At 35.0% G+C, this 14,106-nt stretch overlaps 3 protein-coding genes and 1 long non-coding RNA gene across 7 annotated transcripts; 1 reads left to right on the top strand and 3 right to left on the bottom strand.

Moving 5' to 3' along the window:
* The first annotated feature begins 61 nt into the window (after positions 1-61).
* On the top strand, positions 62-3,283 carry LOC106384681 (probable ubiquitin-conjugating enzyme E2 23). The gene has a single exon (XM_013824611.3). It carries the CDS (start codon positions 1,462-1,464, stop codon positions 2,593-2,595), a length of 1,134 nt encoding a protein of 377 aa, XP_013680065.3. The 5' UTR covers positions 62-1,461; the 3' UTR covers positions 2,596-3,283.
* LOC106389844 (phosphoglycerate kinase 1, chloroplastic) lies at positions 3,027-5,745 on the bottom strand. The gene is made up of 5 exons (XM_013830188.3): positions 5,151-5,745; positions 4,444-4,521; positions 3,793-4,371; positions 3,458-3,616; positions 3,027-3,381 (listed from the first exon to the last, which is right to left on the bottom strand). The coding sequence occupies exons 1-5, from the start codon at positions 5,571-5,573 to the stop codon at positions 3,187-3,189; spliced, it is 1,434 nt and encodes a 477-aa protein (XP_013685642.2). The 5' UTR covers positions 5,574-5,745; the 3' UTR covers positions 3,027-3,186.
* A 380-nt stretch (positions 5,746-6,125) lies between these two features.
* LOC106389842 (peroxisomal 2,4-dienoyl-CoA reductase [(3E)-enoyl-CoA-producing]) lies at positions 6,126-7,674 on the bottom strand. The gene is made up of 5 exons (XM_013830187.2): positions 7,323-7,674; positions 7,076-7,235; positions 6,820-6,992; positions 6,518-6,740; positions 6,126-6,428 (listed from the first exon to the last, which is right to left on the bottom strand). The coding sequence occupies exons 1-5, from the start codon at positions 7,506-7,508 to the stop codon at positions 6,286-6,288; spliced, it is 885 nt and encodes a 294-aa protein (XP_013685641.1). The 5' UTR covers positions 7,509-7,674; the 3' UTR covers positions 6,126-6,285.
* Positions 7,675-10,002: 2,328 nt separating this feature from the next.
* Positions 10,003-13,900, bottom strand: LOC125587893. 4 transcript variants are annotated; one of them, XR_007324306.1, is made up of 6 exons: positions 12,689-13,900; positions 12,514-12,611; positions 12,367-12,438; positions 12,189-12,284; positions 12,008-12,120; positions 10,003-11,929 (listed from the first exon to the last, which is right to left on the bottom strand). It is a non-coding gene; the product is annotated as an uncharacterized LOC125587893 (long non-coding RNA). The 4 variants fall into 4 exon arrangements; XR_007324305.1 differs by having other exon boundaries at positions 10,003-11,470; positions 11,557-12,284; XR_007324303.1 differs by having other exon boundaries at positions 12,008-12,284.
* Between the last annotated feature and the right edge of the window lie 206 nt (positions 13,901-14,106).

Genomic DNA, 14,106 nt, shown 5'->3' with positions numbered 1-14,106 from the left:
GAAGTTATAGTAATATTTTGGATATCATATGTGTATCTTCTTAAAAGTACAAAAATCTAAAAAAATCGAAACTGAGAGAATATATAATAGATTCCACTATTATCCTTAGTTTAATTTGCGTATAAATTATTTTATAAATAAATCTATAATATTATTTATAAAATGATTTTGCTGATTTGTCATCTCCTCCATGATTTGAGGCTTAGTCAATAATTTTCTTAAATAATCTTTTTATATATTTTAATAATAAACAATTTTAGAAACATGATAATTACAATATTTCAGCTATACAAATATTTGAGATTATCTTATTTATTAATTACATTTGATTTTAGGTGAGTCAACGATTTTAATAAATAATTTTAATAATATTTATATATTAGATAATAAATAGTTCTTATAAAGTGATTTTGCTGATTTGTCATATTCTCCATGATTTTAGGATTAATCAATAGTTTTCTTAAATACTTTTTTTATATATTTGAATGATAAACGGTTTTAGAAACATGATAATTACATGTTTTCCATGATTTTAGGCTTAGTCAATAGTTTTCTTACATATTTTATATATATTTTAATAATAAAAAGTTTTAGAAACATGATAATTACAATATTTAAGGTATACAAATATTTGATATTATCTTATTTATTATTAAAAACATTTGATTTTAGGTGATTCAACGATTTTATTAAATAATTTAAATAATATTTATATATTAGATAATAAACAGTTCTAAGAAAAGTATGATAATTATCATCTACAAAACTATTTGATATCATCTTATTAATATTATATAAAAGATTCTTCTCTTATATGTCATGAAAAGATTAAATTTATATTTTTGGTACTAAAAAGGTTATATATTTTTGGATTTTGTTAATATAAGCTCATCGATAACATATACAATTTATTATTTTAATCTATTAGTGTTTAGTTTTTTAAAAAGTATGTTTTCTAACAATTGTAAGTTTTGCTAATATGTGTTACCACAATAGCTCATATTTATGTTCTACCCAATCAATATTCGATTACATGTCGTATGAGAAATCTACAAAAAAAACAAACTTATAAAAAAAAAAGATGAATATTTAAGAAAAAAAATCATATATATATATTTTTAAAACTTTTTCATATAGAAATTTGATGTTTGATTTTTTTTTTAGAACATTTAAATTACTAAGATATAAACTAATAAACTTTGTAAAACGATTATGACCCATGCGCGGACAAAATACCTAGTTGTAAAATAATCTATAAGAGATTACACTGCTATTAAATTATTAGGTTGTTACCCATGTCAAAGAAATAAAAGTTATCCTTTAACTGTTAGGATTCGAAATATTTACAAATCCTATATCTTAGAGGTTTTTAATTTTGCTATATTCTAGGGTTTAGAGTTGTTATTTAATTTGCTTACGAGTTACGACTAAGAACATAACTCACAAGAGAAGAAAAAAATCATGAGCAGTAGTAGCAGTCCTGGTATTCGAAATTTATTCAGAACCATGAGCAGTAGTAGTAACAGCGACACTGATGATGATGATCTAACAAGAGTTTTATCTGTACGACGCCCTAGGTCAAATTCTATTGACCTAAATAGGAGGCGTGCTGAGAAAGTTAGACCAGTTTCTACTAGAGAAAAGAAAGAAGATGAATCAGAGTCTAAATCGACACCAGGAGAAGATAAAGTTGGTGACATCGTTCGCTTCGGACGAAACAGCTACTTTGTGGTTGACATCTTCGAGAAGGAGATCATGGAGTTGGGAGATAAGGTGGATTTAAACTTCAAGAGATTCAACAAGTTCGAAGCTGTTGATGGATGTTGTCCATGGGATCATCACTTCAGCAACTACAGGTGTTGTTACTCATCTTGCTGCTGCGTATGTTCAATCAGTAACGTTGAGAGAGAGTGGGGGAAGCTGCAGAGAGAGTTAGAGAAGAGAGATGGTTCTTCCAATGGAGTCAGCTTCTTTGTTAGAACTTACAACGAAAGAAAAGAGCTGATGAGAGTTGCTGTAACCGATCAGAGTCACAGCTTGTTCTTCTTCGACATTAAGTTCCCTACAGAGTATCCACACCAAGCGCCGAGTCTCTTCTACCATTCCTATGGCCTTCCTTTGAGTAACTATGAGACACATACGTTACTAAAGGCCAAAATTCATTACAACATATTAGATGTGTTTCTACTCATTGAAGAGATTGTGATGAACAACACCAACAAGTCATGTCATCAGATGCTAGATATGCTGAAGCGTCCTCTCAATGGGTTTGAGGATTTTGTGAAAGGTCATTTTAGGAAGAAGGGTGCTTTTATTCTGAAGAACATGATTGAAGAGATGGATTTGGCAAAGGAGAGAGATAGAAACATGTTCTTCAAGACTTATGTTGCCTTTGAAGACAATAAAACTTACGGTGAGCATCTTCTCAACAGTGATCTTAAAGAAGAGCTGGAGGGGTACAAAGAGAAAGAGTGTTCTAGTGATCACTACTACTCTTCTTCATCTTCCTACTTCCAACCCATTACTAGCAGGTTTGATGATATTCAGAAGACACCCAGATACAAAAACTTCTTGAACAAGATCTTTCTCTTGTAGTTTATCTAGTAGTTGCTTTATAGGTTTTCTTTTGTGTGTTTTCTTTGAATTCTTAATAATTTATGAGTTTCTTTTATGAGTGACTCTCTTAGGAGAATGTATTCATTTGAGAGTTGTGATTTGGAAACATTTGATTTTAGGGTGTTTTATTTTACCGAAACGCTAGTTTTAGTGTGTTCTTAGAAGATCTTAAGTGAATTGAATAGTTTAATATGACTTTTGCTAAGCAACTCTAAAAAATTCATCTAAAATGATGGGATTTGGATTATATTTTTAGCTAAGAAACTTTATCCAACCACTCCAAAATAATCTAATTTTTTTTGAAAAACTTCTTGCTTAATTTCCCCCCCCCCCAATAATATTGGATTTCAGAGTATTTCATCAAATGAGAAGTTCAATAATAACACTAAATTTTAAATGAAATTTTAAAATGGTGAAATTGATATTTTAATACAAAAAACAAACTCTCACTTTAATAATACACTCCCCTTATTGAATATAAAGTCAAAAAGTCTTGAATACATAGATTTGCAGCAAAAGAAACTCAATGGTTATACATAGTTTGCCTCATCAAAATGTTCTGAGTTTCTATTAAGCTTCATCAAGAGCGATCACACCGGGAAGTACTTTGCCTTCCAAGAGCTCCAAGCTGGCTCCACCACCAGTGGAGATGTGACTCATGACTCCTGCAACTCCTACTTTCTCCACTGCAGCCACTGAGTCTCCTCCTCCTATTATCGTTGTCACTCCTTTTTCACTTAGCTCTGCTAGTTTATTCGCAATGGCCTGCAACAAACCATACTCTTACCAACATATTTATCTACCATGTGTTTTTTTACTCTACTAGGAATCGTTTTCTTACCTCTGTTCCAGCAGCAAACTTCTCCATCTCGAAAACTCCCATAGGTCCATTCCAAATGACTGTCTGTGTTGTGTCCAGAGCTTCGTTGAATGTTTTTATCGAGTCTGGACCGATGTCCAGTCCCATCCATCCGTCCTCAATGCCTGATGCAGACACAACCTGCAAACATCCACTTCATTTAGAAACATAACGCTACCAATTTTTTAACAACTCTGATTATCATCTCTAGTTTAGGATCATCTGTGCAGATGCTTAAACAAGAGCACTCCTTATAACATCCACTTATAGCTTTTTTAAGCAATGGCGAGATGAGAGAGAGAGAGAGAGAGAGAGACCTTGCTGTTGGCATCAGGAGCGAACTTGTCAGCAACCACAACATCGGTCGGCAACAAAAGAGAGACGCCTTTGGCCTTAGCTTTGGCAAGGAGAGATGTAGCCAGTTCGAGTTTGTCTTCTTCAACAAGGGACGAGCCAACAGAAAGACCTTGCGCCTTGTAGAATGTAAAGATCATCCCACCACCAAGAAGAAGGATATCACACTTCTCAAGAAGCGATTCAATAACTCCAATCTTGGACGAGACCTTGGAACCACCCACTATGGCTGCAAATGGTCTCTTTGGGCTCGAAACCGCTCCCACAAGGTAATCAAGCTCCTTTTGCAGAAGGAAACCAGCAACGGAAGGTTTCAAGAACTTAGTGACACCCTCAGTGGAAGCATGAGCTCTGTGAGCAGTTCCAAAAGCATCATTGACATAAAGATCAGCAAGCGAAGCAAGCTTCTTAGCGAACTCTGGATCGTTCTTCTCTTCCTCCTGGTAAAACCTGACGTTCTCAAGAAGCAAAACTCCACCTTCAGGAAGAGAACCCACCAAGCTCTCAACTTCAGGACCAATACAGTCGTCAGCTTTCTTGACCTGCAAACAAAATCAACCCTCAAAAAGAGCTTTTTCAAGAGATTGACTTTCCCACAGAGATAATGACTTTACCTCAATACCAAGAAGCTCAGAGAGTCTAGGGACAAGGGGAGCTAAACTGAACTTTGGTGTGACTCCCTTTGGCCTTCCCTGTAAAAAAGATTGAATCAAAAGTTCAAAATGCATGAAAGTGTCTAGCTTTACATTCTACAAGGCGCAAAGTGTCTTGCTTGGACGAAACTAATATTACATGTTGTGGTTTCGGGCCCAAGGAATTATGGACCCGAACGTCCTCGTGTTAAAATAAAATAGAAATTGCACATTGTAACTAGGTTCAATCCGAATACCAAACCGGATCTGACCCGGAAGAATCCGAACCATAAGTTGACCAAGTACTCATTGGATACGTTTTCTAAATAACCAATTTACCAGGAACCGAGCAGATCAATCCTACTAGACTAATACAATATACGAATAGGAGGCACAGGGGAAGAAGCACTACGCCGAGAAATCAACAACACGAAAACTTTCTTCAAAAAGATTCCTTGCCGTTCTCACTGAACCGACCCGAATACCCGAAATCCCAGCCCTAATTGTAACCAAAAATAAAACTCAAATTTGCTAACTAACCAAAACCCTCTACTCACTCTCTCTCTTCTTTTCTCTTCCTATCTCTCTCTACAAATCTATTTTTTTTGTTTTTTTGGGTTATTTCACCAAGTCACCCTATTAAAAAGTGTCTAGCTTTAGTTCAGGCCATGGAGGAGTTTGAAATGTACCAGATGAGTGGAGAGGATGACTTTAGCGCCATTGTCGATCAAGTACTTGATTGTGGGAATGGCGGCACGGATTCTCGTATCGTCAGTGATTGTCTGATTGTCATCGAGAGGTACATTGAGATCAGCTCTCACGAAAACCTTCTTCCCTTTCAAATCAGCAGAGGTCAAGTCTCCGACGCTCTTCTTGGCCATGGAGACTACTCCTCTGGTGCCTTTGCCGCGGAAAGACTGAACCTTTGAGGCGACATGGACGGTGAAACGGGAGTCGAGGACGGCGGAGAAGCCGAGAGGACGCGTGGAGATGGATTTGGATTTGGAGGTGATGGGTAGAAGGGTGGCGCGTGCTCGAGTTGCGGCGGATGAAGCAACGCCGCCGGTTGACTTGAGGAGTGAAAGAGCTGGACTTGCGGCGGCGGATGACATGTTGAGTTTAGAGGAGAGAAGAGGATCACGAGATATGGGACAATGAGAGAGAGTGTGACTCACAATCTTCTGTAGGAGATTAGAATAATATATATTTGTTTTCTTATCGTTGATGAGAGGTTCAGACAAGCCTTGCGGGTTCGGTTAGTTTGGATAGTTCGATTCAACCAGAATCTCGGATTGAATCGGAAAAAATTCGGCTTGTATTTGGATAGGTTGATTTCTACTAAAATTAATCAAAGTTTTTGATTTTGGTTGAAAATTCGGTTAAATTTGGATTGATCGATTAATTCTGTTTAAAATTTAGTTAACTAATATGTTTTTGAAAATTCAAAATAATCGAATATCGAACCAGAAACCCCGAAAGCTTTTTATAAACCTGTCTAACTGAACTGAACTCAGGAACCAAACTAGGCAAAATGTTCGGTTCGGTTTGGCGTTCAAAACCGTAATCCTATTTCTTATTACCAAAGAAGATGTTTCATCCACAGAACCTTATTCACCATGTAGCTTGTCTCCAATGTAATACAATCACTAAACCAAACAAGGGAGTGATAAAAATGTGCTTTTATTTGAGATGGGAAACACAAATGCTTTTCAAGTTTACTGGTCTCATATCATTACAGTACTGTGTCTTCAACCAACAGAATCTTAATACCATTTCTCGCCTGTCCCCAACATAATACATTAACACAACAACACAGCTGGAACTTTAGAGTTTACTGGTCGGCTTGGCCCTGGACCTCTTCTCCACAACACGAGAGAGTTCCTTGACAGCTTCTTTGGGCAGATTTCGAGGTCTGCTAAGCCACTGTCCATTATCTACCACCATTGTCAGTCCATTCACATACTTCCCTGTTAACCAAAATCAGCCAAATGTTTCATCATCTAACCATTTTATATATTCTTTCAAATTAAAAGACAATGATTTAAACTCAGCATACCAGAATCACAGCTGAGGTAAAGGGCAGCCATGGCGATATCCCACTTCTCCCCAAGTTTGTAGAGAGGTATATAATCTCCGGCTTTGTTCTCAATCTCGTCTGGTCCAAGTTTACTCATTCCAGGTGTACCTCCGATGGGGCCTGGTGCGATCCCGTTCACTCTGATCTCGTAGTCGGTTCCCCACTCCAATGCCAAGTTCCTTGTCGCAGCATCAACTGCAGCCTATTTAAAAAAAAAAAACATTTGTTACATTTGATTGTTTCAAAATAACATACTTAGTTCCTGAAGACTAATGAATCACCTTGGCTGCAGAGACATGGATTTGGTACCAAGAAGCAGTGTAGTGCAGAGTAGCGCTAATGTTGAGAATCGAACCTCCGCCGCTTGATGAGTCTCTACCAGGCCCTCCTTTCTTAAGATACTTGAGTGCTTCACGGCACATGTTGAATGTTCCTACAGCATCAATGTCCAAAACTACAAAACAGCAACACCAAAAAGATGTTTTCTTTAGCCATAGACAAGACTCAAAGTGAACAGAAGGGTGGATGAGAGTTCACCTGTTCGGAACCCATTGGTGGACAGATCCTCAGCCGCAGCAAGGAAGTTTCCAGCGGCGGCGTTGACGAGGATATCAACCTTACCGAAATGGTTAAAAGTTGATTCAACGACTCTTCTCGCATCCTCTGGCTTACGAACATCACCTTCAAACCCAACAGCCTAAGACACATGCAAACAGAGAGAGAGAGAGAGAGAGTGGATAAACTAAACAAGCAATCGAAAAGAAACAAACTTTCGAGGAGTTACCGGAATCCCGAGAGATCGGAGATCAGAGACGGCGGCGTCGAGGACTTGTTTGCGGCGACCCATGATGGCGATGGAAGCTCCATGTTTGCCGAACTGAGAGGAGATCTCGAACCCGATGCCGGATCCGCCGCCGGTGATGAGAGCAACCTTGCCTTTGAGTACATCGGGCTTGAACGGAGAGTCCATGATCACGATTCAAGAGTCACGACACGCAAAAGCTAAGAAGAAGAAGAAAAGAAGAACACAAAATGATAAGGCAAAAGACCACTCGTGTTTCGTTTCGCTTCTACTTACTTCCATCACCTGTCACAGTCATGGGCACATTTATTGGAATTGAACAACTGAACCGTGCCCAACCGAAACCGAACCAAAGTTCATAAATATCCGGAGGGATGTTATATTTCTAAAACCGAAAAAATTAAAATCGAATTGGAATTAATATCCAAATTTTCAAAATACAGATTATATACTTAAAAGTATTAATTATATTTAGTATCTAAATAATTACTAGGTCCTTGTCCGCGCTACGCGCGGATAATATTTTGATTTTTTTTTCATATTTTTGTACTATTATGTCAATTGTTTAGTTTTATAAAATTTTATCTTTTTACTGTAAATTTGGAATTAAAAATCTAATTTTCCCTTACTGTAAATTAAGTTAATTTTTTTGAATCTTACCACAGCACATTATACATGAAGAGAATATAGATGGTCTTTATATACTTATTTGGTGTAATATTAAAAATTTTGATGGTTTGTTTAAATGGTTTTTTAGATTATATATTTTAGGATTGATTTTCGTGACTATATTCTATAATTGTCTAAAAAAAATTATTTGTCCCATATAGACATCCACGTAAATATGGACTTCTGATAAATTTGTTCATTGGGATATTTAGTTTCACTTTCAACTTTATTCTCTTTTTTTTGGCACCCTCATGCTAGCTTGTGAGGCTAGCCAACTTGGTGCAAAAGGGTTTATAAAAGTTGATCGAGTGCGCGTGACCGGACACCTTTTGCTAGGTTATGGGTACGGAATTTTAAAGATCTAGGAATATAAGTAATAGAAAGTTCAGAAAATTCTTTGGATACAGCTTGTATTTCGTCGAGCTCCGAGTCCAACGCAGGCCAATCTTCCTCCTTTTGAATGAGTATAACCAGTTGTTCACAGTCGATTGAAAGACCATCTCTATATGTCCAAACTTCAGTATCACTTGCATTACCCATAGCAAACCTTCAGCTTCCGCTTGCAGTGGTGATTTGGTGTGTGTATATCGGCCCTTGCTCCAAACAGCATCGGGAAGTCACCATCCATTAACACAAAGCCAAGTCCAGATATGTCTTTTTCATTTATCCAGGATGTCTAGCAGGGCCATTTCTTTGCCGAGGAACAGTTGTTTCCATTACCTCAACTCCCATATCAATCTCCATAATCTCGTCTATACGTTGAGCTATCCTTAAATTTTATTCGCTAATGGGAAATACATAATTCCTACGACACTATTAATGATTGTTTTTTTTGTAACACCGATACGGCAGACTTATGTTTGATTTAACAAAAATCTTATTTTAATTTTGTATTAAAGAATCAATTATATATTATATTATCCATAATTTTAGTAAATTTGCTTATTTGTCGTGTTTTTATTAGGTTTTAGCTAAATCACTGATTTATTATTTATTTTTAGCTAAGTCACTAATTTATTAATTTAAAAAATACCATTAATTAATCTTATATATATATTATAAAATGAAATTTATTTTAGTAATATAAATTTTTATTTAATATTAAAATTTAGTTAGTTTCTCGTATTTGTCATATTTTATTAGGTTTTAGACTTTTAGCTAGGTTATTGATTTATTATTAATTTCTAACTGATTCGCTAATGTGTTAATTAAAACAATACCCTTAATGAATTTTATATATAATTAAATTTTTTTTAATCATATAAAATTTATATATTATATTAATATTAAATAATTGATTCTAAAATAATATAATAAAATGATCAAAAGTTTTAAAAATCAGATAATTCTTATATATATTTTGTTGCTATATGAAAACAATATTTTTATTATAAAAGTTAAATAGATACAAAAATTATAATGAAATATTATTCAAGAAAAAAAAATTTATATAAAGATATTTTCTAAACTATTTCTAAGATATGAGTGTTTTAAAAAAAATTACACAAATATGAGTCTGTATTGTTGATGAAAAAAAAAAATTACACAATAATAAGTGTATATTTTGATAAAATATTTGACATATATATATACTTTGATGTTTGATTTAACTATCTGAAAACATATATAATAACTTATCATGCTGGTTGTAGATTAATAAGATATAAATTAATAATTATTGATAAGAAAATTATGCCCACATATGCCGGCAAAACACCTAATTTTATATTATACTGCGTGATCTCTAATGTGAAAATAGTTTTTATTTTCCTTAAAGTTATAGAATTGCATTTATGTAAATTTATTTTTATTATAGTAATGCAAAATATTAATATTCAGAAATTTATAAGCAATCTATAGATTAGTCTATTATTTTGTTATGAGGAATGTGAGACATAACAAAGAAACACATAGCTTTCAACCAATTCACGGCATGCCTTATCATTTTACATGAAAGAGTTCCCACTTCTCAGCACAAAAAAAAAAGAGAATAGAACAAAGTTAATCTTCTATATATTTTTATGGTTACCCCTAGCCAGAAGTAAATATCTCTGCTGCTCTGCATTGTCTCATGAAGCAACTGATCATTCAATCCTTATCATAACCATAAACGAAATATCTATAAGCACAATTTCTTATATTACAAAGTAGTAGTATAAACTGATTAAGACTCCCCAGAATCCCTTCCTTCTACATGTTTCCTCCTTATCCTCGTACAATCCAACAACTTGCAAATACTGAACAAACAAACATAGTAGAAATCAGATCGAAAATAAAATACAATTAGTTCAACAAACAACTTAAGCATGGTAAACCTTCTCGAGTTCTCGTGTTATGATTACATCAAGCTCTGTGTTCCTCCCAGAAAGAGAGATATAGATTCTAATAAGCCTTAGCAACCCTAAGGCACGCTTTTTAAAACCCAGGGTTCTATAATACCATACATGTATATCATCAAAAACACAACATTCCACAAGTTCATGTCACTGAAGAATCTAGTTTGCAGTTGCGCAGAGACATCATTAAGGCCATACATATGTCGCTGAAAGATGATTGCTTACACTGGGTTTATATTAAAAGTTTTGTTATTGAGATGGTGTTCATTTACCCTGAATAAAATGTGGACGTTCATCAAATCATCCACCAACTATTCTTTTTTTTTTTTTTTGTCAACATCCACCAACTATTCTTTTTGACAATTTTTATATAGGAAAACACTAACATGTGATTGATATATAATTTAATAATATTTCATAGATTTTAGAGTCTGACAAAAGACAATCAAAAATATCAAAAAGATTGTCTTGATTAGCTGTTTGAGCAGCAACTGTTACTAATTCAACGTAGCACGACAACAAATAGCTTTTTAAAATATCATTATTTTTGTTTCGTATAATCAAAAATTAGGTTCGAACTAAATTGTTTTAGGAACTTATGGAGTATACATTAAGACGTAGTGTGAACACCCCAATGAAAAAACATATGTTCGTGGTCAAAGCATGACGGCTCTTCAAGAGTTAAGACATCACAAGTTATAATAAGTCTTGTAAAAAGCTTTGCCAGTGTGGGATTCACAAATGATTCCGCTCAACTGTCCTGATGCTGTGTCTGCGGAAACAGACCCAGCTTGAAGACGACTTCAACTGCCACTTTCATGACCATTGGTTTCGCATGGCGAAAGCTTTGACAGGATCCTCACGGTACTGCAACACCTATCAAAATTTCACCTGCCTGTGTTTCTTAAGTTTCTGAAAGGTTCAGGACAAAGCGTCTTCATAACGAACAGCATGAGAAGCATCATAGGTTGTCTCTACAGAGGCAAGATCCTCAGCCACTAATAGGTCATCAAGTAACACCCTAAAGTATCAACAATTTGTAATTATGTTGTTGTGATGCCATCTTTTGTCAAACATCAGCTGTCAAATTTATATTGCTTCTTGTCGCCGGACACATGAAGTTTTCTATTTACAAAGAACTAAATAATCCATCAAACAATTTAACTATTCTGACGGAGATAAGAGAACCAAAGAAGAAGAAGTTTTCATACCGCTGCATGCTGATATCTCGCAGATACTGAGACACCGGGTGCTACAGCTCATTCCCAACTCCATCACTATGCTTAGAAAATTCATGTGCTCCAGAGACTATCGATTCATTAGAAACAAATATTAATCCCCTCAATAAGCATTCAATCCAAGGCAGTCCACTGAGTTTTTAATTTCACTCCACAGAAAGTTAGCACCGTCTCAAAAAATGATCATTATTAAATAACTGATAATATCATATTTCTTGACAACAATAGAAGTTAATAATTTTTGTTCTCGTAGGAAGTCCACAAAGTCTTACACATAATTTATGCTTCTAAATTCTTTAGTGTGTTAAACACAAAAATACAGAAAATGCGTACATCCTCATCTGCCCTGCAACATAAAACAGAAAGTGTTCATTGAACTGTTAATAATTTTTTAGTTGGAAGTGAATGATGAAAACATCTTTACCCTCCTCGGATCCATTCTTCATCTGAATCACAAATTAGATCAGTAAGAGAAAATTCCCTTTCTTTGGCTAACTCTGATGGTCCCTCTCTCATGATCTCTGTGAAATTCAGAAACTTTGCAGAGAGCAGATCAAGATCAAAAAAGGATACAAATGGAACTGAAATTGGAGATGAGATGATACCTGAAAGATCGACACGCTTAGGGATAAGGTCACCCATCTTCCTCATGTCTGCCCATGGCCCGTCTCCAACACTTACTAAAACAATCGGCATATGAGCTGAAATGTGAGAAGAACTTCAGAGAATTAGCTTCTGGAAAAATAGAGTTGCTGAAATGAAGAAAAAAAAGAGTTCTTTTACCTTACGTTAAGAAATAGTTGCTTTCTCTTGTTGTCTGAGTTCCCCCTAGGCCATATCGAAACATCTCAGTCCCTTCACATTCAGAATGTGGCCTTGTCATTAAGCATTCATACTCTGTTTTCTCTATTTAAAAACTTTAAACTTTACATGCCCATCGGCGCCAATCACCAGAACATGAAACTGGCGGTTGCTCTGTTCAACAATGTCGACAGCAGCATCGATGAGCAGTTCATACGATATTGGCCCTTTTCAACAAAAGCTATTCAAAATCTTGATTGTTTGGTACTGAAGGTAGAGATGTTACTAAAGAGAGGAAAAATACCTGATAAAGGAAAGTTAGGTGTGAATCCTCTGTAACATGGTAAGACATCTTCAAAGCCATGGCTTGGAGAATTGTCACTGTGCAAACTGAACACTTCGTCGCCATGGGTAGTAGCTGAATAATGATGAAAAAAAAACACAGTGAGTCAAAATTGAAGATGAAATTGTTTTGGGAAACAAACTCACAGTCGACAAAGCCGAAACAGGAGATGAAGTTGTCTTCATTGGAAGGAGCCAACGTTTTGCCAATAACAAAGATTGCATTCTCATATGGATTCACAATTTCTCGGAGAGCCGAACGAAGTTTACCCAGGTCAGTATCAATGACAATTCCTAAACGATGAGATGTGGCTAGAACTCCATATAGGTGATATATTCTGAATGAAAGTGTTGTAGAAGCCTGAGAAAGTGGAGCAGAAAGGTTACTAAACCTAATAACATAAGATGTTCTCATGCCGACTTAGAGTTGAGTTTACCTCGAGTATAAGAGCCATCTAAACCTAGTTGTGGAAAAGGGAAAGAGATCTGAAGTCGCATAGGATAGTGAAGAACATGAGGAGATCTGGAGCCGCGGGCAAAGGAGTATACGCACAGCGGAGTAGTCGGAGAAGCAGCGGCGGAGGCGAAGCGACAGAGTTAGAGTCACAGCGGCAGAATCAGTCGCAAGGGCAGATTGAGAGACGCAAGCATCATAATAGGTCAAAGTCAGAAATTTGGAGAGAGTGGAAACCATGGCTGTGGAAGGGAATCGTCGGAGACCATCGAAGAAGATAGCAAAACGATTTCAAATGGGCCACAGACAATTTTAAAAGCTCATCTCGACAAAAAAAAAAGATGTGAAGTGGCAAAAAGCAAGTTTTCTATTGGTTGATTATTTAGTCCAACGTGGATAGCTTCTCTGTTGATTATATTTAGCTTTTAGTATTGTATATTGATATCTAAATACTACTTATAAATCAAATTATCCAAAAATTGAAATTATCTAAATACTTCTTTATCCAAAATATTTAAAAGTACCGTATAACCTCTATAAATTAATACTCGATAAATTAATAGTCTCTATAAATTAATAAATTTTGTCGGTCCCAACTTGGACCAGTGTAAAATATGACACAAATCGATAAAATAATAAGATAATAATATTTTTAAAACTTCCATGTAAATATATAGTCCCATTAAAATCATAAATTAATAACCTATCTCTATATATATTTTATATAAGTATAAACTAAACATTATATAATTGGTTTTATATTCACAATAAAAATACTTCTATTTTTCTTAATATTTTAATATATTTTGATAATATTTAGTAAAATTATATCGAAAACCACATAACAATTATATGAAACATAAAAATATACACCAAATAAGATAATAAAATAATATGAAAGTCAAATTTCTAAAATTTAAATAATT

Source organism: Brassica napus, chromosome C5 (genome assembly GCF_020379485.1).
Source record: "Brassica napus cultivar Da-Ae chromosome C5, Da-Ae, whole genome shotgun sequence".
Lineage (NCBI taxonomy): Eukaryota > Viridiplantae > Streptophyta > Magnoliopsida > Brassicales > Brassicaceae > Brassica > Brassica napus.
Note: the sequence above shows the minus strand (reverse complement) of the source record. Positions and strands in the feature narration are given on the sequence as shown.